At 48.7% G+C, this 27709-nt stretch overlaps 1 protein-coding gene across 9 annotated transcripts in view; it reads left to right on the top strand.

Moving 5' to 3' along the window:
* The first annotated feature begins 347 nt into the window (after nucleotides 1-347).
* STEAP3 (STEAP3 metalloreductase) overlaps nucleotides 348-27709 on the top strand; it is a 66950-nt gene continuing 39588 nt past the window's right edge. Inside the window, exons 1-4 of one of the 9 annotated variants that reach the window (XM_075117761.1) lie at nucleotides 348-838; nucleotides 18912-19396; nucleotides 20165-20692; nucleotides 22362-22526. In XM_075117761.1, coding sequence (XP_074973862.1) covers nucleotides 18914-19396; nucleotides 20165-20692; nucleotides 22362-22526 — 1176 coding nt within the window. In that variant the 5' untranslated portion in view covers nucleotides 348-838; nucleotides 18912-18913. The other 8 variants (XM_048869130.2, XM_048869132.2, XM_048869127.2 and 5 more) reach the window with 8 other exon arrangements.

The following is a 27709-nucleotide window of genomic DNA, read 5'->3' as shown; positions in this document are numbered from 1 at the left end:
CTGGGGACTGAAGAGGAGGCCCACCCAGGCCCCAACCTTCCCAAGCCACATTCCTTGCAGCTGTGAGGGAGGAGTTTGGGCAGTCCTGAAAAGTTTGAGCTCCAAATGCCCAATCTTGGATCTCAGGAAAGAAACACCAGCTTTAAAAACCACATGGGGTCATACATACACACTGGTTAGTGTCCATTGCTCTGGAACAATAGCTTCCATTATCAATCAAAGACTGTAATGCAGGGGGGAAATATAGCTGCTGTTAAAAGCCTTCCCTGGCATTTGTGCTTCTAAAATCACAATCCTACCAGTGTGTGCACGCAAAATCCCAGCATTAATCAAGAGACTGGGTGTTTCAGAGGCAGCCTGGACTTCTATGCTGCACACCTGATCTGGGCCAGCTGAAGGAGAGAAGACTGGGTCATCTCTTGGATCTGCTTGTACAGTGCCTGGCACAATAAGGTCCTGGCTCCTGGGCAACTGAGACCACACGGAGAAGCACCATTAACCGCTGGCTGGCTCTGGTCTGCGGCAAGCAGCAGCGCAGCCTGGCTTCAGAGCCAGGAGCTGGCCCCGGAGATGAAGTCACAGTGAAATCTGCCTCCTTCCCCAGCCAAAGCTCCCTGCGGAGCCAGCCTGGACCCCGGCGGGTCCTCTGGCCCGGCGCCCGCAGCGAGGAGCAGGAGCCCGGGGCGGGCTCCGCCGCGCTGGGCTCGGGAAGCGGGAGCGGCGGCTGGCACATGGGACCCGGGAGGAGGAGCTCCGCGCCGCGCATCACGGGGCGGTAGTCGCAACTACCCAAAGTAGGCGCCCCGTGCTGGCCGCTCACTGCCCGGCCCCGGCGGAGGTGAGTGCACGGCCCCCGGGGCCCGCTCCGGTTCCGGCTCTGAGCGGATCCCTGTCCCCGCCCTCGCGTGGCGACGCGCCACTTGCCGGCCGGCGGCGGTAAATGGGGAAGGGGCGGGAGCAGCCGGAGTTTTGCTACTGCCCGGGGGGGGGCTGGAGCGCGCCGCTCGGTGCAGGGCTCCAGGGGGAGCAGGGCTGCTGGTGATCCCGGCCCCCCATCCGATCGCCTGACCGCATGCGGGGCGGGGGGGGGGGGGGGGTAAGCTATGGCCGGGCTGCGCTCTCCTCCCATAGGCAGGGGTGCTTTGGGGTGAGGGGAGTTTCTCAGCTCGGGGTCCGCCGGAGTCCCCGCTGCAGCCTCTCCTGGCTGCTCAGAAGCCCCCGGTCACGTATGGAGGGGCCAGACCCTGCGTCCACAATGTGACTGGATCGCACGTGGCCAACCCCTGTCCTTTTCCATTCGTCCTGGAGTATTAGCTCTCCGGCCCGTGGGCGTTGTTCCCTAGCTCGCGGATGGCCATCATGATGACCTGTTGTTACTGCCCCCGGGGCCTGGCTTTCTTAAAACAAGTGGGACTGGGCGTATGGGGCATGCACCGTCTTGGGCAAAAGCCAGAAGCAACACGCTAGGGGACATCTTGAGTCTGATTTCTCTCTCTGTGAGTCTATTCGGTATATTAAGTAACTTGTTTCAAATCAGGGAGATGGTATTGAACTTGAATTGCTTGGTTATGTGTGCCTTAATCCAGGGGTGTCTGGGACGTCATCTGGTGTCCGTGGTTTTCATGATAGAAGTATCTAGTTTTTATTTTGGATCACACAAGAGTCAGAATTTCTTAAAAGGGGCACGGCAGCCTCTCAAAGGGAATTGATTTAGAAAAGAGTTAGAAGTACTTTCAGGAAGTATCAATATATCAGGGTATAAATTAAAGAATCAGCATGGGAGATGTGGTCTGATTCTGGAATGACCTCGTTCCTTCCCTATGCCAGTAGAAACTCAGGAGTGTCTCCTCTATGTGGTGCTTGTGATCCAGGGAAAGGAGGAAGTTTGCCTACCACTAAGCTGTAGAAACATTTCCTTCCAGAACACCCATTGAGTGGATTGGCTCTGGCCTTTGAGTAGGCAGCTTGTTTTACCTGCCAGATGATTAACACCTTGTTTGCAGTACACTGAAAGAGAAGGAAGGGAGAAATGGGGGACCAGGTAGGGTTTCTCAGGATCAGTCATTCTCAACCTGCGGTCCAGTCAGCACAGAGCTGCGACCCAAGTGACATCCTCAGGGATATACAGCATGGCAGTGGGTGAACCATGGGCTTGGGGAGGCTAGCCCCCAGCCCGGCCCACCCTTTCCACCTGAGGCCCAGCCCATCCTGACCTTCCAAGGCCAGAGGCCCCCCCACAGCCGCCAGCCCCCTCACAGCCCCGGGTCACCTGAGCGCCTACAATCCCAGAGCACCCGGCAGGCGGCACACGCGCCCCCCAGAGCGCCAGACAGGTGGGCGGCAAGCGTCCCTCCCCACCCAGTCCCAGAGCGACGAGTGGGCAGCATGTGGCCCTCCCTTTGCCCCCCCCCAGCACTGGGCAGTGTGGCCCCAATGCCAGGGCCCCCCCCCAGCGCTGGGCAGCCCCAGCCACCCCAAGTCCCAGCTGCCCTAGACCCAGCCCCAGGAGGCTTCCCTTCCCAGAACAGGAGCAGCCTGTCTGCGCTGGGGCCAACTAGCAGCAGGATGGAGCATGGCCGGGGCCATACGGGGCTGTTTGGGGAGGCACAGCCTTCCCCAGCCTATTATACGCACCATCCATGCATGGGCGGCAGGTATAATAGGCCAGGGAAGGCAAAGCCTTCTTGGCGAAGCCACTCCCACAGGACACCTGGGCTGCGGTGGCCCCGCCTCTTCCGCAAGGCCTTCAGCCCCCACCCACTGCCTGGCTTCCTGCACTCCAACTCCTGCTCCCCGCTGCTTGCTGTGTCACTTCTCCTCGGGGGTGGGGGAGTGAGGAGGGACGCTGCAAGCAAGCAGCAGGCGTGGGGGGCTGGTGGGGGAGTGAGGCAGCTCTGCCGGGCACTGGGGCCACCAGCTTGGATGGGGGGTGCCAGGTCTGCCCAGCGCTTGGGTGGAGGGTCTGGGGAGAGCGGCTCGGCTTGGCACTCAGGCTGTGGGGGGGTGGCTCGACCCGGCACTGGGAGCGGCCCGGCATGTTGCTCAGCCTGGCACTGGGGCTGGCCCGGGGTGGCTGGTGTGGGTGAGCTGGGGCTCCTCTCGTCACGGGGGGCCTCGGGGCTCCTGTTATGGGGTTTCGGGGCTCCAACATGCGGGGGGGTGGAGCCTCGGGCAGAAGGGACAGGGCCAGCCTCTCCAAAGTGGGGGTTCACCCGCCACCCATGCCATACAGGTAGTATTGGATGCGACCCACAATGGTAAATAGGTTGAGAACCACTGCTCAGGATCCTCAAGGAGAGCAACCTTTTGTTGGGTGTTAGATGTGCTGAAGGAAAAATATTCCAAGAAAAGGAAGGGAGGGAAAGGGCACCATAACACACGTGTATTTATAATACAGGCCTTGATCCTGCAGTTGGCTCCGTGCAGGCAGGCCCACATGGACTTAAGTGGGACTCTGCACAGGCCGAACTAGTTGCAGGATCAGTTACATAGGTTTTAAGATTTTTCCTATTTACATCTGCGTATGTATACAAAAATGTATTGTTAACTCGGGGCTGTCCTTGTATAGCAACAACAGAAGACTAACTTGGGTGGAGGCAGGAATCACAGAACTGACTGTGATTCAGAAAGACAAACATGCAGGACAAGTGTGTACTTCAAATTACTTCAATGGGACCATTCAGAGAACTGACCGCTCCGTCTAGAGCTGAGCACATAGATAAGAGTTTGCAGGATCCGAGCGCAGATGTGGCGAGTTGTTGGTTAAAGAGCAGGAAGTTCATGAAAGCATGTATTATTTATATTGCGTAGTAGCACCTAGAGGCCTCCTCCTGCGAGCTGGGTGTGACACAAGCATACAACAATCACAATGCATCAATGGGCTTTTAAATCGGTATCTTCCAAATGAGATTTGTGCATTGCAAAGTGCCGTCCTATGGAGAGAAATAAAACCTAAACATGCTGGGGGGAGGAAGAAAGTAGCTTACAGTATCAAAATTCCTGTTGGTTTAGGATTTTTAAAATAAGATTTAAATACCACCGCAGGTCTCATCTCGTTTAACAAACCACAGTTGACATAAAAATCAGGTACAGTAAAGCCAGATCTGATATTCAATATACAAGTTTGATTTGCTGTGTAATTGTAAAGGAAAAAGTTGCAAGTGATGACTTATGCAGGACACCACAGGAAAATGTGCCATTTGAAAAGCTTTTTTTAAAAAAAAAAAGAACAGCATACACACACACACGTCATAAGGAACTGGGCTTTGCAACATTACAAAAAAAAAAAAATCCATAGAAACACCCTCAGATTCTCGTAAAACAAGTGAAAATTTTCTTCTCTCAAACCCATTTGGCCAAGGTTACTAATGAAACCAACTTGCTGGAGAAATGGAAAAGCCGCTGGTTGCTATGGTGATGAAGTATGAACTTCCAAGAATAAATAAGCACCAGCTTTTTTACAAATCAGTTTATCATCCTTGATTATGACACTCACCGAACCAAGCTTGTAATGGAGGCAGATGCTAATTGATTTTCCAACTTAAACGCTACTGTTCTTCATGGTGTGGTTTCTCCTCCATCCTTACACTGACTAGGGCTCTTCTCTTGCTGAACGGGCATTAGCAGTGTAGCCTCATGTAGACAAGGTCAACATTTTCAAAAGCACCAAGTCATCTGGGAGTTTCTGAACATTTTAACCAAGGCCTTAGAAAACAATACAGAAAGCACAATTCACCTTTAGACCCCCCAGCTTCTCCTAGCAGATTTTCAAAATCTCTACTTTAAGCCTTGATCCTTCAAACCTTTTATATGTGTTCACCTTTAGCCACATGAGCATTTCCACTGAAGTCACTGGAAGCACTTGCATATGTAAAGTTATTCACATGTACTGGGGCACAAGGCATTTCTAATGTGTCCATCGCCAAAGTATCTGGGCACCAATTATTTATAATATAAAGTACCATCACATATCAGTAAGCATCACTTATTATTTAGAATGAATTAACTTTTATTTCAGGACATTTGTCTGCCAGAGGGAGCACTCCAATAGACTTAACTATAAAATATGTATTAAAGACTCAAGAAAATAATACCAAACGGCTCGAACCTAAAAGCAATAAAGCACCAATTAATGTATCTTGCCAAGGGTGCTGTGAAATATAAAATACAATTTAAAAGAGGTCTATGACCTTCCTTTTGCTTCACAAAAAAAGGGATCTCGGAGCCTACAAAAGTATGGTCCACGTTCTGTCAGTCTCTGCAAACCGCAGACTCCAGCAGTGCCCTGCCCTCTGACCTAAGGAACAAGATGGTATAGAGGGAGCCAAATGATCAGTAAAGTGTTTGGACTCAATCCAGCAAGGGCTTTAAAGTTAAAACTCCAAAGATCTCTCTGTCTTGGTAATTGGTTTGTCCGCTCCCTGCTGTAGCGGAGGTGGTGATGGAAGCAGGAGTCTTGTAGGTCAGTCGGCTGATTAAAGAGATGAGAGTAGAGTGGTAGGCAAGTGCTGTGTTGTAGAGGACAAGGAGCTGGATTATACACTGAAATATCCATTGTCCGTGTAATGACAGGGCCGTGATCTAGCCAGTAGTTCCACACATTGGTAGTCAAATAGGTAGCACAGTGGCTCTAGAGCTCTCTTACCTCAGGTTCAACCCCTGCCCCAGAGAACATACAACCTCCGTATTATTTGCCGCTTTTAAACCAAGTTTTCCTCCTGCCCCCTAACTCAGCAAAGTTAGACTGAGTTCTAACTTTGTCTTCCACCAGATCTGCTTTTGAACTGTTCACTCCTTCAGCGTGCCCCTGCACTTTCCAAACCTCTCTTTGAGAGATAGAAAGGAGACTCTGGCTGCTTCTGATATCCCTTATCTCTCTTCCCTAGGTTCATGCTGTTCAATCCGCCTACCCCACACACCCTTTTCCCCTTGTTTCTGCTTGTGGGATGTCTTTCTCGCTACACTTTCCCCTCGCTCGCCCTTGACTGTGACTTCTGAAAAGCTTTAAGTTGGCTGTTTGGACAATACGAAGACAGCCACTAAAAAGCAGGCTAGAGCAGCTCTAATAAGCTCTTACATATGGATGCGCGGCTGTTACAGAGGATGCTTTGCTTAATGGTCAGAGCTTCACATTTGAAACCCCTGGACTCCCTTGAACCACAGTCCCCATCCCAGCCAGGCTGACTCAGTCTTCCCCCTTCTGGGCTCAGTAAATAGAGTGCTGGGCTGAAGTGTTTAAGATGAGACCTTAACGTGAAGGCCCTGTGTCTTTTGTGTAGGCATTAAACAGCCTCAGTCCATAGCACTTTTCATAACAACAGGGAGTTGCCATATAAGATCCTTGGCAAAAATGTCCCCTCCCTGTGCATTGTATTGCTTGGCTCTAGCTGGTAACTGCTCTCTGCCTCAGAGTTGTCTGCATATCAGTCATGGGCTTTGGCATCTCCTGGCTCAAAAGGCAATATATATACTCAAGATCTATCATTAGTCAGCTAGAGGGATGCACCAGTAGAAAGCTAGGAAGTACCAGGTTTTTTGGGTTGTTTTTTTCCCCAGATATAAGTCCCGTCTGAATGGCAAGTGAAGCTCTTCACCAGGTGGTACTTTGAGGAAACTGCTCAGACTAAAGTGGTCTGTTCAGTAAAATACCATCAGCGCTGGTCACTGGGCATGGTACAGCTTCTGTCTGGTAGAGTTTGGCATGTGTACAGCCTTCCAAGAGTGTACAAAGAGTAGCAAGATTTCCTCTTTGCATACTTCTGGTGGCTTGGGCTCTGCTGTTTGTACCTGTGTCTCACGGCTGAAAAGAATCAAAGTCCAGAGCCTAAAATGGAAAGCTGTTGTAATGAAATTGCTGGGTCATAACCATACCTTGAATATGCTGCGTTGAAATGTAGCCAGGAGAGGGTGCTATATTGCCCAGGCCAACTGCTAGCAGTAGACCACTCTATCAATGCTAGAGAGCAAGTAAAAGTAGCTTTCTGAGGGGCAGTGGACTCTGCAGAGAATCAGGAGCTCTGTGACAGCAGGAGCCGCAGGCCAGAACCAGAAGGAGCTGGCTGCGGAAGGAAGGCTGGGTAGCGGGCAGCCTGAGAGCTGGGACTAAAATGTTAAGAGCCAGTCAAAGCATCAGCCTGCTGCTGGCAGAAGCCCAGCAGGAGAAGGAGGATATAGGACAGCATCGTGCAAGCAGGAGTGGGGTAAATGCACATGTGGATACCAAGAGACCATGGGCAAAGCCAGAGGTCAATTCTAATGGGCTCTATAGGCCAGGGCTTGACCACTGTCTAGTCAATGGATGGACTGGAGGGAGCATCCTTAGCACTAGGCCTGGGGAATCCCATGGGGCTGTTAGTTCACAATGGACCTCCCCTAGAGTCTGGGTTGATCTTTCGTTATGACTGTTGATGTTGTTGTGCCTAGAGTATTTGCAGCTTTTAGTTACAGAGCGTTGTGGTGCTGTTACTTACTCAAAAAGCATTGAGTGTGTTAACAGGGAGCACCAAAGATTAGAGTCTGGTGCTTGGCAGCACGTGCTGTAGGAACTCCAGTCTTGCAGTACACAGAGCATGCTACCAGACACGCAGAAAGCACTGCGGTACCACAGCCGTTGCGGCAACGACCCACAGTGGCAACAGCTACAGTCATTTATTTACGTGTAGCACAGTACCTTGCAAAACTCCCTGGTGGCAGGACATTTTTGACTGTGAGTAAAATATTAGAGCTTGGGGGTTTTTAGTCATTGTTGGAGTGGGTGAACAAGGAGGATGTGTGTCTGGGCTGGTAAATGTCCATAGCGGTATGGCAAGGCAGATGTGGCGCTAAAAGCTTGCAGGGTGTTTCTTAGACACATACGAAGATAAGATCTTTACACAGATGTGCATACAATCTACATAGAGAAAGACATGGGGAATGGATGGAGTACACAAGCAGACAGAGTGAGTGGTAATATAAGGGTTTGGTTTAGAAGGTAATGTAATCTGAGTAACCTCTCTCCTTCTTCCTTCTGTTTTTTTTTTAATCCCATCCTCCACTTTCCGTTGCTTCAGTCCAGTTAGATTCCCTTGAATGGTTCTCCGTGTCAATAATCCTCCTCTCCCCACGTCCTTATAGACGTAGTGTTTAAGTGTCATGCAATTGTATCATGTATTTAAGCAGGGGTGGGAGAGGGACACAGATAAAGAAGCAGGCAATCCTGTAGTCATAAGTGTACATAGATAGGATCCCAGCTTCTGAGTGAGGGCCAGGTGGTTGGCAGTCTGGTATGAGTGTCCCAGCGAAGGTTCTGATGTAATTGAGCAGAGAGGCAATATTCCTGAACACATTTTACATAACGGAACAGCTCCAGATTCTCTCAGCTACCGTTCTTCTGCTAGTCTTACCATGGAGACCTCTTTGGGTGGGTGGCTTACTCAGCAGGTGTTTTCACTGTAAACTGGCTAAGAAGGAATCCTGCCTTCTTTCCTATTGACGTCTCACGTCCTCCACAAGCTCGAGAAAGGGACTAATAAAGTGATCCTTGGAGCCCCAAGATGGCTTGGGAAACACGGGTTTGCCATCCCAAACCAGCCTGCATCAGATTGATTCTTGTGTCTGAGCAGAAAAGACAGCTGCTCCTCCCAAACGAAGGGATCCAGCTGTGCCCTTTCGGAGCATCATAAAGGAATCTGAAAACAGGGCCAAACCTGTATTAGAGACAGTGTCCGGTCAAATATAAGCAAAACAGGAGGAAACTACCCTTCCCCTGCCAGGGTCCTTGTACCAGATAGACAAGCAGCGTAATTCAAAGTAACTACAGTCTCTTAGAACTTGGTTCCCCCTTTATGGGTCTGCTCCATAGCTGTTCCAAATCAAAGAAAAGGTGGGGGTCACAGACCCATAGGTTTCAAGGGAGAACCAGCACTTCAACCTGCCTTCTCCACTGCAGGAGAAGACTCTGCCTATTCCTCCCCTCCCCCGGCTTATTTCCCAGGATGCCATCCCACAGCCCGGAACTACTTTCCCCAGCAAGCCCGCTCCCTGGGATCCCAGAGAGGGGCCAGCTGGGGACTGCCCTGGGCCAGCCTTATCCCTCACCAGTGAGAGCAGATGGGGAGGGCGATCCTGCTCATGGAACAACTCTCTCCCTCCTAAAAGCAGAGGCAGCAGCACAAGTTTCTTCCTTCAACCCCCAAACTGCCTCCCCCCCAAACCACTTCCTTTCCTTCCATGGCACCTACCCCCTGGGTAAGTTTAACCTGGAATGTGGGGGACTGCTGGTCTAGGAGCATTTCCTCACAAGTCTCAAAGGGCTGGCATACCCAGTTATGGAAACTTCCTGTCTTAAGAGACCACCAAGAAATATCCACACCTACGCACTGAGTGCAGTTCTTCTGCATCTTTACTAGAAACACCTTCCTGCCCCCGTTAAGCAACCCAGGTTTGATCTTGATTGAGTGATTGCTGAAAACAAGTTTCGCTGTCTCTCCACTCTCTAAAGCTAATAATGACAGGACTCCAGGCTTGCATGTAACTTGACTCCAAAGACAATCTGCATGCATGAAAGTAGAAAAGATTTGCTCTTTATTGTCTCAGGAAGGAGGGCATCCTTGCATCACACCCATTATCTACAGACTGCAGGGTATTTTTAGATCCCGCTGAGTGGATTCTTCCATTCAGGTAGTCAGCCTGGTACACCATGCCTTCATTTAGCTGCTATTCCTGCTTTTTTGCAGAGGAAAAGCTCAGAAAGGGGTGAGTCACCATTAGATAGCAATTAACTTGATAGGAGCAGCAAAGAAACCAAGACCACAGAAGAAAATGATAGCAGCCACATGGGACTTCAGTACAGTACTCAAGGCTCTTGCAAAATATCCATCTGAGCCTTTTAAGAACTGTGAGATGAGAAAAGTCATGAAAATAGCCTTCTTATTAGCCATTACATCAGCCAGATGAGTTAGAGTATTACAGGCATTAATATTAGATCCACCATTCTTCAGTTTGTAGACTACTGCACCACAATCATTGTTCACCTCCTTACCAGAACTCATTCTGCTGCATTAAGCAGAAGATTAAACTCCAGATACTTGCGCCCCAAATCCTCAGATTCCAACTTTATGAAACTTTTATTACAAAAGCGATCCTGGGGTGGCATTTCGTTATTATATCAGTGTGCCGGCTGCCCGCGGCAAATCCAGCAGCCTGTCACTTTCATTACAGTGGAGCGGCAAAGGAAACTGTGTAAACATCTCCTTTGTCATAAAGGAATAGAAGTGACACCTTTGCCGTTCCCATGTCTGTGCAGGCTATCAGGGGAATCAGTCTCCTGAGCAGAATTTGGCAGAGCAGAGATTCAGGATGTGTGGTACACCCTGTTGGTAACCCTGCTTTAAAAACAAACAAACAAACAAACAAACAAACAAAAACCCTTAAAATCATAAACTCCTGCCTATTTGTGTTCCATTATTCCAGTTTTGCTTAGTCACCAGCCTTTATTAAAGGCAGGGCTAGGAGGGCTGGTTAGTCAGGTTGCCTGTTAATTCCCATTATGAGACCCTGTTTTCAGTTTAAAAAACTTTGCCAAACTTTAACTCTTTGGGCTGAAATTTGCTGTGCCAGGTGTCTACTTAGGGGTGAATAACTCTGGAAAAATTTAGCCAAAACCGGTCAGCCATTTCCAGGAACAAAGCTAGGGAAAAGTGTATTTTGCCCCTGTTTAAAAATTCTGGCAACCTTTCTTTGAGACACTCTAGAGCCCCCATGCTTTGGAGCAGGCCTTGAAGTTTGGCAGGAGGGTGGTCTTTTGCCATGCCCATGAAAACCCACCTACATTTGACCAAGTTATAAGGTTTTGAAAAATTGCAGTTTGCACATGCTCAGTAGAGACTTGCTAAACGATTGTAGCTTAATTCCCCAACGATTTTATGCACACTGAGTAGGGTTACCATACGTCCGTATTTTCCTGGACATGTCTGGCTTTTTGGTTCTTAAATTACTGTCCAGGAGGAATTTTTAAATATCTAAAAACGTCCGGGATTTTGCCATTATTATTCTTCCGCAAAGAAGAGTTGATCATTCAAGAAAGAGAGTGAATGCTGATCTTTCGAGAAAGAAAGTGAATGTTGATCACTTCAAAGAGTGCCCGCTTTTCCCCCCTAGCTCCCAGTGCTTGCGCCGCGAAACAGCTGTTTCATGCGGCTGGGAGGGAGGGGGGAGGAGGGGGAACGCAGCACACTGAGGGGAGGAGGTAGGGCTGGGCGGGGATTTGGGGAAGGGGTCCAATGGGGCAGAGAGGGGCGGAGTTGGGGCAGAGACTTTGGGGAAGGGGTGGAGTTGGGGAAGGGGGGTGCCAGCAAATACCTCCCCCCCACCCCCCCGGTGGAGTGTCCTATTTTTTGAATGTTCAAATATGGTAACCCTAACACTGAGCATACTCCAGCCCAGGGCTCAGCAGGACTTTCCTGCAGTTCTTGGCGTCTCCGGGCCAGGCCAGGTCCAAGCACAAGAACTGAGAGCAGAGACCCTGTCACTCCAGTGCTTTCAGGGCCCCCACTGCTGATGCCCAGGCAGCAAGGAGGAGGAAGCCACTTGAATCGAATGCCAAGGGGAGAACAGCTGGATCTGCGCGGGAGTAGATCAGAACAAGGAGCCTGATGGTGGGAGCGGAGAAGGCTGGCAGTGGAGAGGGAGAGGCAGACAGACTGGGAGTTGAAGTAGGGGGGAACTGGCACTGTCTGAGCAAGGAGGCTGGGTCTGAAAGCCAGGGAGGAAAATGGGAGACAAGGGTTGGGAGCCTGTGGGTAGTGGGGAGAGACTGATATTGGGCATAGGAGCCTGTCATGTGGACTGAATGAGGCAGGGGTCCTGTGAAAAAAAAAATGGAATGTGATCTTATCATCAAAGAAAGACAAGGAGGACTTGTGGCACCTTAGAGACTAACAAATTTATTTGAGCATAAGCTTTTGTGAAATGTGTTAGTCTCTAAGGTGCCACAAGTCCTCCTTTTCTTTTTGCAGATACAGACTAACACAGCTGCTACTCTGAAACCTATCATCAAAGACTGTATCCTAATGCACACGCACAAGGGCTGAAATGAAAGTTGCACAGGCAATTCTGACATTTCCTAACTTCACCTCCCTGACTTGCACTGTTTGGTAATTGATGTTTTGTGCTGAGGAGAAAAAGGGCTAAGTTATTTCTTCCCATTACCAGTATTGCTTTCCCCCTATTTGTTGCCTTTTCATGTTTTGAGCTTCTTGCATACCAGCCATGTTATTGCCTTGCTTCCTGAATGGAAGTGAAAGGACTCCTGGAATGTATAGTAGAGTTCCAGACCAAGCAGCTTTGTATAAAAGGCCCTTTTCTTAGCTAAATCTATTCCAGTTTCAACAGGTACATAGCCCCTTCTGTGTTCATCTGAGGGAGCCTCTTTAGGTATGGGAAAGAAACCACATGGCTTCTTTTCACTTGTAACAAAACAGCTGTAGGTGAGGAGTGAATATTTTCGTCTGGTAATGAAAACAGTGAAAGCTAATTTCATGAGTCTAAACGTTAGGATCCAAATGCCTCTTTCCAAATCTGACTTCTTTATGTATTAACTCACTAGTAAATACCAGGGAAGCTAACACTGGAAGTTGATGTTTTGCAATCTGAATTAGAAGGGGCATAAAAGGTCCCAATTCTGCAATCAAGTCCATGAGGGTCTAGGGGTCTGTCTACACGTATCTGATCACAGGCTCGGGGCATTGGATTGGAAGAGATCAAGTCTTCCTTTGTGTTGGTTCAGTAGCTAGCACTCGGGCCAGCCCCGAATGGGCAGGGAGAGGGGGTCCTTGTGTGTGTGGGGGGGGTGCTCAGCCCCGTGTGGTGTCCCGCTTTCCCCCTGGGAAAATATGGTTACCCAAATAATGGGCCTATGATCCTGACCAGGGCTTCTAGGAATTGATGTAGTGCAAATGATCGGATAGCTGAGAGGGACCATCTTGGTGCACTTTTATAGTGATTTGATCTAAGTTACAGTGGTTGCTTTTTACTTTTGTTGTTCTGCTTTAAGCAATGTGCTTATTAGCAGATTTGCGTAATGAAGCATTTTATGTAAAATGATCCCTAGAAATAGAGTCTGACTCAGCACTGATGAGGCTCTGTAGCTCTGCATATTTGATTCGGTTCATGGGTAAGGGACACCTGTGGTTGGGGCTCCATGTACTTTTAAATATCCAGCTGAAAATGCCCTCTCCTTCAGGAGACTGTGTGGAAGAGACAAATACAGCCATTTTAGCCAAGATATTACAGGCCACCCTTGAAACAAGAGGCTGAATTGAAGATAGTTATTTATGTAAGAGCAATAATAAGAGACAGGACTTCAAAAAGTAAAGTTGATTTTCTTAGGCCATATTGTATCATTGTGTTGAAACAGAACTTACTGAGATCACTGCAAAGTTCTTTGGTGGCACAATTTGGCTCATTGTGACACTGAACTTACTATTAAAGCAACATGTTTTAAAACTAAGATCTTTCACTTTATTTTTACAAGCTCCTGCACCAAGAGAAGTGTCTGTTGATTTCTCCCCTGCAAAACAAATAGATCCTGTTTATAGCCAACATACTAAACACTGCAGTGGGTTGTAATCTAAACATTGCATCACATTGCCAGTGCATAGGAACTTCAGTTATACTAATTAAAATCTACAGACAAAAATGAAACTGACTAGCCTATTTTAATTATCCAAGATGAGTGGAAAAAGACCTGGTCTTTTGGTTAACGGACTCGATTTGGACTTGAGAGACCTGGATTCCTTTCCTGACTTGACCACAGATTCCCTGCATGACCTTCGTCAAGTCATTTTATCTCTGTGCTTTCACCTGTCAAATGGGGATAACAATACTTAGTTGCTCTCACTCTTCGCTGTCTGATCCATTTGGACTGTAAGCTCTTTGCATCAGGGAGTGTCACCTACTATGTATTTGTAAAGTGTCTAGCCCAATGGAGCCCCCAGTCTCTGTTGCTACTGGTACAAATAAAAACTGAAATGCAATAACTACACAGCAGAACGGGACAGACAAATCAGATTTTCAAAAAGTTATTCATATCGAACCATCTCAAGAGTTATTAATAGCATAGCTAGAGGAGGAGTTGAGTTGCTTTTGGTAACAGAAGAGTGGGAGCTGCTTCACAGTTTAGGTTGTCACAGCAAGCCTAATTTTTAATCCCTTCCCCCCTTGTAACTTCCTCAGTAAGAAACTGATCTTCCTGAAATTTCACGTCATATCTCACCCCAAGGTAGAACTGTTTTCTGGCAAGTGTGGTGACAATCGACAAAGGAGTTTTAAAGATAGTGTTCTGAACATGTATCTATTTCCCTTTTTCAAGCTGTTCTTGGCTTTCTCTGGCTCTGGATATCTGCATGGTGAGGCTAGCCTAGAAACTGCCTGTTTGTTTTGTTTGTGCTGACCTTGGGTTCTCATTTGGAGGGCAGAGTTAGTGGAGTGGTTTAAAAAAGGTGCAAGCCGTTCATGCCTGTATAATAAAGATCTGTGAAACAAAAACGGACTTGCTGCTGACTTGCAGGCCAAGATGAGGGGCATGGATTGCTGGGGTGGGGTGGGGTGGAGAAGAGTAAATGATAATGGGTATTACCCTGGAATAGGAGTCTGGGAGTGGTGTATAGAGAGGGGGACAGGAGAGGTTGGCCTGGAGCCGTGATCCAGGGGCTTAGAACAGGGGGCCTATGGACAGGCAGGATGCTAAAAGAAGTGGGGGCAGGATGCTGGTAGGACACGGAGGAGTACGCAGGGGATCCCAAGGGCCAAGAGGAGCATAGAGAGAGGGGAGAGAGCATGGGGCAGATTGGACACAGGTGCAGTGGACCCGAAGAAGAATGACGGGGGGTGCAGGAGAATAGAGCAGACATGGGTAGTGGTATATAGGGGACTAAGGGAAGTCATTGAGCAGAGGTGGACTGTACCAGGGTTGATGGGGCAATAGAAGAGAGGGCATGGAAGGAGGTGCAGTATACTGGGAAGCACAGGAGTCATGGAAAGGCCCAGGAGAACATGCAGAAGGGATGATGGCAGGAGAGCATGGGTGGAGGTATACAGGGGAACGATGGGTGAGTGTTCAGGGGAGATATGGAAGTTACAAAAATCCCAATTGCTATTCAAGGAATCCATTCCCAGTCATGTCGTTTGTCTGAGATTTAGAACTTCTCAGAGAAATCTGTTTACCAGGAGATCTAAGAAAGATTTTCTCCCATCCTACCAGTATTTAAACACAAACTGTTGTTAGATGTGCTACTGAGGTACGGTGGGATCCACAAAGGGACTTAGATATTGCAATGCTGAGTGTCATGGCACCTAAACGTGTAGGCATGTACAAAATAGAAGGAACAACACTGCAATCCACAAAGCTGTGCTAGGCACCTAGGCTCCTAGACAATGGATGGTGAGAGAGAAGTGCCTTAGAATGTGATCCACAAAATCCAGCACATGAGGTATGGAGCTGCCTAAACTAGCCAGTGGAAGATGCTGACCATTGCTAGAGTGCTCTAGGTAGTGGGCTAAGAGTTTAAGGTGTGCTCCTCCTCCCTATGTTGAATGGGACCTGATAGGGCCCTGCAAGTGACTTAGGTGGCTGAGCATCTGACTTATCACAGTTCGTGAATTGCTCTAGGGCAGTGGTCTCCAACCTTTTTAAGTATAAGATCACTTTTTGAATTTAAGTGCAACCCAGGATCTACCCCACCCCTTCCCCAAGGTTCTGCCCCTTCCCTGGGACCCCGCCCTTTTCACTCCATTCCCCCCCCCCCCGTTGTTCACTCTCCCCACCCTTACTCATTTTCACTGGGCTGGGGGAGGGGATTGGGGTGCAGGAAGGGGTATAGGGTGCTGGCTCTGGGAATGGGCTCAGGGCTAGGGCAGGGGGTTGGGGTGGAGGAGGGGGTGAGGAGTGCGGGCTCCTGCCAGGTGGCACTTATCTTGGTCAGTGGGGCCCTGCCTGCCCTGGCTCCACACCACTCCCAGAAGTAGCCAGCAGTACGTCCCTGCTGCCCCTCCTTGCAGGCACTGCCCCTGCAGCTCCCATTGGCTGCAGTTCCCTGTTCCTGGCCAATAGGAGCTGCGGGGGCGGTACTTGCAGGCAGGAGCGGCGCACAGAGACCCCCTGACCCTCGCTCCACAGGGGCCGCAGGGACGTGTTGCTGGCCGCTTCCAGGAGCGGCACGAGGCCAGGGGAGGCAAGGAGCTTGCCTTAGCCCCACTGTGCCACTGGAGTTTTGGCGGATGGAGACTGCGATCAACTGGCAGAAGCTCCATGACTGACCAGTCGATCATGATCTACCGGTTGGTGACCACTGCTCTAGAGCTTAGGCAGAAGATAGGTGTCTGGATGCCTAGATGGAGGTGGCAGTGTGCATGCCCATAGGCAGAAATCTAGACACCTAGGGAATGTTTACTCTGGAAAAACTTAGGCACCAAGTGAGTTTAGGCACCTACAGGGATCAGTGAAAGTTTTGTGGATTACAGTGGAGCCAAAACTGGGACCTGGGCACCTAAACCTGGGGCTAAGGTGCCTAATCATCAGGTTTAGGTGCCTCAATACCTTCCTGGATCCCAACCATAGCACCAAGCAGCCCCAGTCGTGGACATGGGCCAGGACCCCATTGTGCTAGGTACTGTACAAGCATAGAACAAAAAGATGATCCTGGCCCCAAACAGCTTACAGTCTAAGGCTGAAATAGCGGGGCACAACTCCACACTTAATTTTAGAAAATCTTTGTTTTTAAAATATTCTGCTCTGTCTTACTTTCAAATGCTGTTTAATTCTGTGATGCTTTTATTTTTCTCTTCCTTTTGAACCCAAGTAGCGGGAGACAGAGATGCTGTTTATCCCAGAACATTGCAAATGTCCCTGTTTGTTTTGAATGGCAGTTACAGGACAGAAATGTCACAGTACAAAAAGATTGTCTTCCAGCACAGTTCACAATCCCTTTGGGAGCTCTCGGAATGCTTTTGCGGTGCTTTAGACCTATGATGAAATGAGTCCCTCGGTAACAACCATTCTGTCACCCTGAATGCTAATTTCTATTCATTTGCCTAAGAGCCAGAGAAATGTGCCTTTGTTGTAGAGTAACATTTTGTCCATACATTTTATTAGAAAAAGGGGATGGTTTGGGGATTAAGGCAGCAGACTTGGCACTGACTTGGGTTCTACTCCTGGCACTGCTGTCGTACTGGGTAGCCTTGGGCAAGTCATTTAGCCTCTCAGGGCTCAGTCTCCCCATTGGTGATAAAACCCAGTGAATGCTGGGAGGCGACAATCATTAGTGTTTTTAAAGCTTAGCAAGTTGCTTGGACGGAAGGTGCTGTAGATGTGCCAAATAATGAGACCTGGGTGGTATAAAGCCCTTCCTTTGTGGGGATTTTTTTTAAATGTGTGTGTGTGGGGGGGGGTACATTTGTATTGCTTATTCAAGGTCTGTAGCCAAAAGCACTTGACTGAAATTGGAACAGGCAAGTGCTGCGTAAGCTGCATCACGCACCTCTGCCCAGACACTTTCATTGTGACCCAAGATGCCCCATCTAGAGTCCAGCTCTAAATTTAAATAACCAGCCTAAGTTGTTTGATGCTCTTTCAAAGTACCCAAATGTGGATTAGGAGGACACCACCAGCCTCCTGTCCACCTATATACAACAAGCCTGCTGCCTTTCTTATGTAGAACATAGTCGCATTCCCTGCTGCCTGTAAGGGAAAGGCTGAGTCCCTTGCCCTCTGTGGGGTAGGGTGCCCTCCCAGAGCACAGCCCCTCGAGGCACAGCCTTGCAGGCACCCCCCTCAATCCCCTCCTGGCACCGCAGTTACATGATCACAGCCCAGTATGTAAAGTCAAGCTCCCCTTGCTGGGGTTCAGTTTATTCCGTCTTTAGGAACTGCGCCTGCATTTCCAGCTTCACCCTCAATCCTGGATCACCCTTCCAGATATCTCTGAGCCAGGGAGCTCTGACAGTCCTTCTAACTCTCTGGAGAGGCTTTGTTTTTTCCTCCTGTCCAGATTCCCAAGCTCACACCTCCAGCTTCCCTCTGGCTAAAGAATGTCACAGCCCTCCAGCCCAGGCTGCATAGACAGAAACACTCCAAACCACTTGCCCTTTCTCTTCCCCCCAGTCAGCGAACAGCTTGTTTTTTTATCCTGTGCAGGAGGTAGCTCACTGATTACCACCTGGCCCCCCAGTCACCAGCTTGCCTGCTACTCCCTTAAACACCAGGTTCTTAAAGGGGCCATGCCATGGACTAGGTCTGACTGGCCCCAAGGCCCCTTGCTATGGAAAGGGTCCAGACCACCCTGTTACGGTGTGGAAGGCCCACACATGCCGCAGGGGTCAAGGCTGCTGTGGTTTTATAGCCTGGAGAGTAAGTTTGGGGTGAGGGTAGAGGCAGGTAGAGGACAAAGTTGGGGAGTGGTCAGTGGATCTTTGACTGCACATGTCTAGAGGCTGCCACAATGGAGTCATACAGCTACTTTGCTCCTTCAACTCATACCCACTTGGTCTGGTGTTCTGTCCTCCACTAGTAGTGACTGGTCTGCGTATACATAGATTGATGAGCCTGCTACAGCCTTGCCTAGTAGAGGTGGGTCTCTGAGCTCACACAATAGCAGTTTTGCTTTTACAACCAGAGGTTCTGTGTTCGATCCCTGCTGCCAATGAGCCCTGCAGGGGCGCAGCATTATACAGCCAGTTTGCATGTTCAGGGGATTCCATCCTCCCTGAGTCTATGGTGGGTTCCCACACAGACCCCGTTTGCACTGGCTGTGCATGTGGCATGTAGCATTCGCCACATTACTGCGGGTTTGTTTCTATCGTATGTAGACTAAGACAGGGAGATAAGATTTTGAAAATGTTGTTTCCAGTGAACTTGTCCTTTCTGCTTTTGCCTAAAGGGATGCCAGGCGGAGACATGGCAAAACCACTCCTAGGTCGCCGGAATATGGAGAGCAATCCAGATCTCACCCTGGCTGTTGGCCGAACCATAGGGATCCTGGGAAGTGGAGACTTTGCACGCTCGTTGGCTACACGTCTGGTGTACTCAGGTTTCCAGGTGGTGGTTGGAAGCCGCAATCCAAAGCGCTGTGCGGGCCTCTTTCCTTCAGCAGCTGAAGTAACTGCCCAGGTGGATGTTGCAAAGAAGACGGATGTTATTTTTGTGGCAGTTTTCAGGGAACATTACTCCACGCTCTGTGACCTGACGGATGTGCTGGCTGGCAAAATACTGGTGGATGTCAGCAACAACACTGAAATTAACCATCACAAAGAATCAAATGCCGAGTACTTGGCTTCTCTTTTCCCAGCCTGCACTGTCGTCAAAGGATTTAATGTGATATCTGCATGGACCTTACAGTCGGGTCCCAGAGACGGGAATAAGCAGGTATTGTTTTCTTTTATTAGGGGCCAAATCCTACAGTCCTTACTCCGGCAAAACTCACCTGGACTTCAGGATTTGGTATCTGACTGCATTAGTTAAGTGCTTTACTAACTGAGAGAAGTGAGATCTAGTGGATGGAACACAGGATGGGGTGGCGGGGGGACCAGAAATTGCTAAAATCTAATCCTACCACTAGCATGGAAACCTTCTGTGGCCTGGGACAAATTCATTTTATTTCTCCTCACAGAAGTAAGCTGTAAGGTACTGAGCCCCTGCTAAAAGCACCATGTGGCTGAGTAGCATTGCTATTTTAAAGTGAGATGTAAATTTTTTTTTTCAATCTAGGCCAAAACGGTTCTGTCAGCCAATTTTAGTAAGTAGGAAGATGAGCAAAAGTACTCAAAGTTTCCTAACTTCCTTACCTCCTTTGTGCCTCCTCTATCAGAGGAGGATAAAAGTTCTTACTTGGCTCACAGCGATGGGGCAAGGTTTAATTGGCTTTGTAAAGTGCTTTGTGATCTTAGGATAGAACGTTCCATATAAGTGCAACACATTATTTATGTATGTATTTACTTGGACTTAAACACACATCTAAATGAATGCCTCTCCTGGGCTTCCTGCACCCTTGGCATCCATTAAAAATACAATATGAAATGGCCACACTGCTGTTAGGAATCTAGGCTCTTGTTAATCCAGATTCCTTCCCAAGTGTCTGTTTCCTTTGCTTTGCATCTCTGTTTGCCAGTTAATGTATCTTTTGGTTCATTGCAGGTCTTGATTTGCTGTGATAATCAAGAAGCCAAGCGTACAGTTGCTGAAATTGCTCAGGTCATGGGCTTCACCCCTGTGGACATGGGCTCCTTGTCTTCAGCCTGTGAGATCGAGAACATTCCCCTGCGCCTCCTCCCAGCTTGGAAAATCCCTGTTTTTTTGGCCCTGGGTCTCTTTCTCTGTTTCTACACCTACAACTTCATCAGACAAGTCTTACACCCTTACATCTGGGAACAGAAAAACAAGTTCTACAAGATCCCAGTGGAGGTGGTCAATAGCACGCTGCCCTGCGTAGCCTACGTCATGCTCTCTCTCGTTTATCTACCCGGGGTCCTGGCCGCCTCTTTCCAGCTGCACTATGGCACAAAGTACAGACGCTTTCCAGACTGGCTAGACCAGTGGCTACAGCACAGAAAGCAGATTGGCCTTCTGAGTTTCTTTTGCGCAGCCTTGCACGCTCTGTACAGCCTGTGCTTGCCCATGCGCCGATCTCATCGGTATCAGTTAATTAACGCAGCCGTCAAGCAGGTAATACTTTCATCGCCCAATCAGTGCATGGCATAATCTTATACATCTGCCCAAACCCTGTGGAGCAGACCTAGTATTGGAGCCATATGTTTAGCTTTCGACGTTTCCCACAGAATGAGACCAGTCTCGTGAGTTATTAGCTGTGCATACTCCCCATTCCCAAGGGTGACACTGGGTCACTGTGGAATAACAGGTCGGGTTGGCTGGTGCTCTACTGCCCAGCTGATAGCAGTGCTTGGAACTCTGATCAGCCATGGTAAGTGCCGTTTCCAGCACGAGGTTCCCAGTCTCTTGTGTCAAGTTAGAGAGTTGAGCTTCTCATTGCTCCTGAGAGGAAAAAAGTCAGCAGAATCTGCCTCCTGTCTTAAGGGATTGCTGAGCCCTGTGTAAGGTTGGGGAAGTATTGGAGGCGGAGTGGGAGCAGAAATCCTAACCCAGTGGAGGGGGGTTCCCCAGGTTTTGAATTGCGCTCTCTCTCCCGCTGTATGTTACTTGCAGGATTGCAGGCTTTTCATTCTGGACATGCTATTTGTGCCGTTCTGTGTAATTTTGAGTTCACAAAACATTTCTGGGGTTTTCCACTGTTTCTTTTTTAATAAGTTTTCAGGTAAAGTGTAGGGGGGTGGAAGATGGGGTTGGGGTGGGGAAAATCCTGCTAGTGTTACTCTGATTCTCCTTGGAGAAGCTATTGCACTAATTCCAGTGGCCAAAATCATGCTAGAGAAAACTAACTCTACCAACTGGAAATCGCTTTATTTGGGAGGTGTCTCTGGCTGTGCCGTGATCTTTGCTTTTTGGGAGGTGAGGTGCTCTCACTCTCACCTGTGCTTTTCATCTGTGCCAGTCACAAATAAATGCCAGACAGGATTTCTGTGTTCACTTCCCTTACACCTCTTATTTTCTAGCAATGTCCTTGCTAAGTGAATTAAGACCATTTAATGAGATAAATGGCTTGTTCTAAATGCTGACCTCTGCCATACAGCATAAATCTCATCTTGGCTTCAATTAGCCTGAACAGTTTTCCTCATAAGTGCACTTAAAATGAATACCATTAGGAGGCCACTTTGTATTCAAGTATTCAAAGATCTGTACTTTTGCTCTTGGCTTTAAACTGACTTTTCATGTTAATTGCAGTTCTAAATGCAACTTCAGGGCTTGATCCTGAAGGTGCTGAGTACCTGAAAGTCCTCTGGAGAGTAATGGGAGTTGTGGAGACTTGACACCTCTTAACATCAGGCTGTAAAATGGGTTTAGTAGGTCCTGGAGGCTAACCTATCCCATTCCTCCCAAATAAAGTTCCTCCAGAGGCATGTTGGTAGGGCAGAGTGGGGGGGTTCCCCTGCTTGTGCTGCACCTCTTATGTGGCTAAATGACCATGAAGTTAGATCTCCACTCCTACTGCTTCAAAAACACAAGGCTAAAGGAGATCCTCCGCTCGCAGTAGGGAGGTCTATGCCACATGCTGTTAAGCAGTTCTGATTCCATCCACGAGAAGGCAGCGGTGCACTTACGCTAGCCAGCTCATTAAATGTAAGTATTAGTCTAATTACCTGAGAAGCAAACATTTATCCAAGAAGACTGCTTTCAATGAATCAGTCAGTCAAATAATGATCTCTGGCACTAACCACCTCCTGTAGAAAAAGCTGCTTAATCTTCATTGTTGTACTAGGTCATGGAGAAGAAGACTGATGCCTGGATAGAGGAGGAGGTCTGGAGAATGGAGATTTACGTCTCTCTTGGAATAATGGCCCTGGGCCTGCTGTCATTACTTGCCATAACTTCACTTCCCTCCATCGCAAACTCTCTCAACTGGAGGGAATTCAGTTTCATTCAGGTAAAGTCAATATTTGCCTATTCCAGAGGTTAAAAGCAGGATTAGAGACAAATCCTCCAACAGAACATGCAGCCTGCTTCCTTGCCTGCAGGAACTGAGCGTGAGGGGCTGGGAAATGGACTCTTCACTGCAGCCAGCAGTACCAGTGGGGAGCTGCTACAGCAGGCTGTGGAGAGAAGTACTGGGGCAGAGTCTGCTGCTCCACCCACAGTCCCATTCATACACAGTCTCACCGCACTCTGGCCCAGCAAGTGCTAGAGAGCAGGGTTCTGTGGCCCATAGGGGATGACGTGGAGTCTTGCCTGTGTGGCCGCCCAGCCTAGAGAAACATTTCCACCCTGCTCTGTTTGGGGCTTTGCTCTCTCGCAGAGAGGGCTGGAGGATCTAGCCTTTATTTTGAAAGGTGTCAGGTTTCTTCTTGTCCCTGTGCAATCCTGTAAGGTCTGTTAGTGAGCTGCATGCTGATTAATGGCAGACTCTGCTGCTCATTTAATGCCTTGTCTGAAACTTTCTCCCTTTGGTTTTTCCTTTGCCACGTTAGAGGCGTTAACTCTGATTTCCTGGCAACATTCCAGCAAAGGCTTTGCCGGCCTAAAATTCCTCCTGCCAGTTCGGTTGGATTCCCCTTCCCTTCCCCGCCTACACCCTGGCATGATGCTGACCTGCCTGGTTAAAAAGTTCTCATAGTAGTTAGAAATGCAAAATGCCTTTTAGGTCATTTTAGTCCCTCTCCCTGCCAGGGTAGAAACGTTCCCTCCAGTTAGCTTGTTCCCCCACAGAGATGGCTGCGTGTCAGTCATGCATAATGTGATGATCATGCGGTGTAGAGCTTGCAAAAAGCATTGGGGCACATCAGGATGAAAGGCGCAATAGAAATGCAAGCGATTATGATTGCTGCAAGCAGAGATCCGTGATTGTTAGGGCTTCTAAAAGACTGATCGTTAAGGCATTCAGCAGAGGTAGCGTGCTGGGGGCATAGGCTGGCTAGGTTGCAATGTCAACTAAAGTCTTAACTAAGGGACTTATGCCTAATATTATCCATCCTAATAACTATAGTGACAAATACATATAGGGCTTTATGAGAGTAATGGGGCTTAGATATAAGTCAGGATTCCCTAATGTTAAGTGCTCCCGCAAAACGCCTAATAAACAGCAAACACTTGAGTCCTGCCAGCATGGAGGAGTTAACTGCAATGTTAGCATCTTAAAAATAGAGGGAGGAGTCGAGATTTGAGTCCTGCGCCTGGAGAATTGTTGATGGTACATTAACCCAAACAAAAGGAAGTATTTCTTCACACAACGCACAGTCAATCTGTGGAACTCCTTGCCAGAGGATGTTGTGAAGGCCAAGACTATAACAGGTTTCAAAAAAGAATGAGATAAATTCATGGAGGATAAATTCAATGGCTATTAGCCAGGATGGGCAGGGATGGTGTCCCTAGCCTCTGTTTGCCAGAAGCTGGGAATGGGTGACAGGGGATGGATCACTTGATGATTATCTGTTCTGTTCATTCCCTCTGGGGCACCTGGCATTGGCCACTGTTGAAAGACAGGATACTGGGCTAGATGGACCTTTGGTCTCACCCAGTATGGCCGTTCTGATGTTCTTATGTAATCTGTGTAATGGCACCTTGAGCCTATGGAGATGAACACACTGGAAACACATAAAGGAATAATGTAGCATTTCCATTACTAATGCTTGGCCCTCATATAGTGTCTTAACGAACACTGACTAATTGAGCCTCACAGCCGCACTGTCGTGAGGCAGGCAAGCATTATCCTGATTGTACAAGTGGGTTAAGGCAGGCAGCAAGGCTGTGACTTACCCAGAGCTACCCCACGAGTCAGTGATACAGCCAGGCTTTGAGGGAGGAATTCCTATGCAGGGCTGTGTTCATTAGACCACCTGGCCTCTCATCAGAACTGGAGCAGAACAGGTCAATTCACTCCTGTGATCTGCGTTTCAGGGTTTGGGTTGTCACATAGGTGGATTATCAACGTACAGGAGTCCCTCCATTGCAAACCCTGGTAGCTCTGGGATTCCTTTTTAAATAGCCAGAAGGGTCTGGCTTTGATGGCCTCAGGATAAAGCACTCAGCTATCCCAGTGATGGGCTCAGTGGAAGAACTTAAATAAAAGAATGAGCATAAAATAAATATCCTGACTACTAAGTAGACAGATTTCAAAAGGGCAGCTCTGCTCTCATATAAATGAGCCAGTGGCATTTTTTGTAGGTACAGAGCTTCAGGATAGAATTTTCAAAAGCACTCAAGCCCCATTTTCAAACGGGACTTCGGAGTCTAAGGATAACATTTTTAAAGGTGCTTAGGAGCCATTGTCAGAAAAGACTCAGGAGCCTCAGTCCCATTGACTTTCAATGAGAGCGAGCCTCCGAAGTGCCTAAATTACTTCTGAAAATGGGACTTGGGCTCCCACTTTCACTTTGGAAAATATTGCCCTTGGTCAAACCTTCCTCCTTCCAGAGTCGTGAACCATGCTGCATGCAAGCTGCCTGCTCCCCGCCACCACAGTGGTGTGTCTTTGAGTATGTCTACACTGCAATAAAAGACCCACTGCACATCTGCGGCTGGCCTGGCTCAGCTCACTGGGACTCAGACTGCAAACGTATAAAATTACGGGGTCAACAACTTTCTACTCACACAAAACCGAACACCCTTGCTCCGCCCTCTGCCCTGCCCCTCCTCTGAAGCCCTGTCCATGTCCCACCCTTTCACAGAGGCCCTGCCCACTCCATCCCCCCTCCCTCGGTTGCTCACTCTCCCCACCCTCACTCGCTCGCTCATTTTCATTGGGCTAGCTCAGGGGGCTGGGGTGCAGGAGAGAGTGAGGGCTCTGGCTTGGGGTGTAGGCTCCAAGGTGAGGTTGGGGCTGAGGGATTTTGGGTGCAGGAGAGGGCTTCGGGTTGGGGCTGAGAGTTTCGGAGTGCGGGAGGGGGCTCTGGGCTGGGGAAAGGAGTTGGGATGTGGGCGGGGGGGAGGGCTCTGGCTGGGGGTGCAGACTCTGGGGTAGGGCTGAGGATGAGGGGCATAGGAGGGTGCTCCAGGCTGGGACCAAGGGGTTTGGAGGGCGGGAGGGGGATCAGGGCTGGGGCAGGGCGTTGGGGTGGGGGGGGGTGAGGGCTCCGTCTGGAGTGTGGGCTCTGGGGTGGGGCTTTGGATGAGGGGTTTGGGGTGCAGGAGGGTGCTCTGGGTTAGGATCGAGGGGTTTGGAGAGTAGGAGGGGGATCAGGGCTGGGGCAGGAGGTTGGGGCCCAGGATGGAGGCAGGAGTGCAGGCTCCAATGGCGCTTATCTCAAGCAGCTCCCGGAAGCAGCGGCTTGTCCCTCCTACACAAAGGTGTGGCCAGGCAGCTCTGCAAGCTGCTCCGTCTGCAGGCACCACCCCTGCAGCTCCCATTGGCCATGGTTTCTGGCCAATGGGAGCTGCGGGGGCGGTGCTTGGGGCGGAGGTAGCAGAAGGAGCCCTCTGGCTGCTGCTACAAGTAAGAGCCGGAGGTGGGGACATGCCGGCTACTTCCAGGGACCCACATGGCACGGGCACTAGCAGGGAGCCTGCCAGCCCCGCTGCGTGGTGCCGCCAACCGGACAGTCAAAGGCCCGGTCAGCGCTGTCAGGATCCTTTTTCAACCAGGTGTTCCAGTCGAAAACCGGACACCTGGTCACCCTACTCAAAGGCCAGGCTCCAGCCTGAGCCACAGTGTCTATACTGCTATTTTTAGCCCTTCATCCTGAGCCCCTATCAGCTGATGCAGGCTCTGAGACTTGGTGCCTCATGTTTGTCATCACAGTGTAGACATACCATGCACACACAGTCCTGGAAGCCAGCACAGCTGTCTCTTACTAGTGCATTTAATAAGAGCATAGTACATGCCCTTTGGCAACCATTCTCAATTCATTCTAACAATGTGTTAGCGTTGGTATCAACCAGATAAATGACTCCCTATTCCAAAATAGCTCCTGGCTCCCCTGCACTGTGATTGGCTGGCTTAGTGCATGGAAATCCCAGCTCACTTATACCTATTTCTGTAAGTGCAGGATTACAATATGTCTTTGCAACACAAGCTACCCAGCTGATGGGAATGCAGAGAAGGCAAGAGAAGGTCCACTTCCTGTGGACATATCTTGTCGGAGAAGCAAGTTCAAACTTTTTTGAAATGCCAATTTCTAGATTTTCCAACGAGGAATTTTTGGATTATTAGTGTTTAAGCAATTTGGCAATGCATTTCCTGATAGGTGGAGAAACTAACACAACAGATGCATTTATTATCCTTGCACACTAGAAGTGAAAGTACATGTGCAAATGTTTATTTTTTCCTGCTAAATGAATGCATGGTGGAATACAATATATTCTTGTTCACTGTCTCTAGATGTAGTCACTATACTGTGCACGGTACAGTGCAGGACACTTTATCCAAAGTGTTTAGGGGTTATAATAAACTTGAGATTTACATAGTTCTTCACATTCAAAATGCTGTACAAAATGTTTGAAAAGAGTGAAAGATTTGAAAAGGTGCAAGCTGAACATCTATTGGTATCAAAGCTTTGCTCCCATCTTGGCCTCAGCCAGCAGTGATGTGTTTAAAATGAAATTCCAACTTCAGAGCTCTTTATTTGCCTGCTTTGAGGCAAATCAAATTGGCCGAGGGTCTTCTGGGAATTCTGTCCATCAGCAATTTTTTAAAAAATAAATCCAGGCATTATTTTTATCCAGTTCTCATCTGGATGGTTTCAGGCCTTATTCAGTAATGTGAGCACTGTATATTTGTAGTGTTTGATCACTCCACTCTTATTAAAATATACTTTTGGTGCGTAACTGGACAAAAACTTGCTTGCGTGTGCAACCTTAAAGTAGCAACACCACGCTTGTGCGGCTGCACAAATCCCGAGGATTTACTATTCTTTTAAACGTTCAATTTTACAGTAGTCCCTGCATATCTCAATATTTAAAATTCATGGGAACTATACATGATATAGACATTGCATTTTATTTTAACAATGGCACATGTGTGTAACTTGACTTAAATGGAGAAATTGTTCATCTTCCCTTATGGTTTGTTTTCCCCAGGGTGTTTCAGTTTTAAAACTGACTCAAATGGCACACGGCGCTTCCATTTTTGTCCTCTTGGAATGACTTCCAGATTGAAAAAGGGGTGTGTGTGGAAGG

This window comes from Caretta caretta, chromosome 11 (genome assembly GCF_965140235.1).
Source record: "Caretta caretta isolate rCarCar2 chromosome 11, rCarCar1.hap1, whole genome shotgun sequence".
NCBI classification, from domain to species: domain Eukaryota; kingdom Metazoa; phylum Chordata; order Testudines; family Cheloniidae; genus Caretta; species Caretta caretta.
The sequence above is the reverse complement of the archived record's forward strand: the minus strand, read 5'-3'. Positions and strand labels throughout refer to the sequence as shown.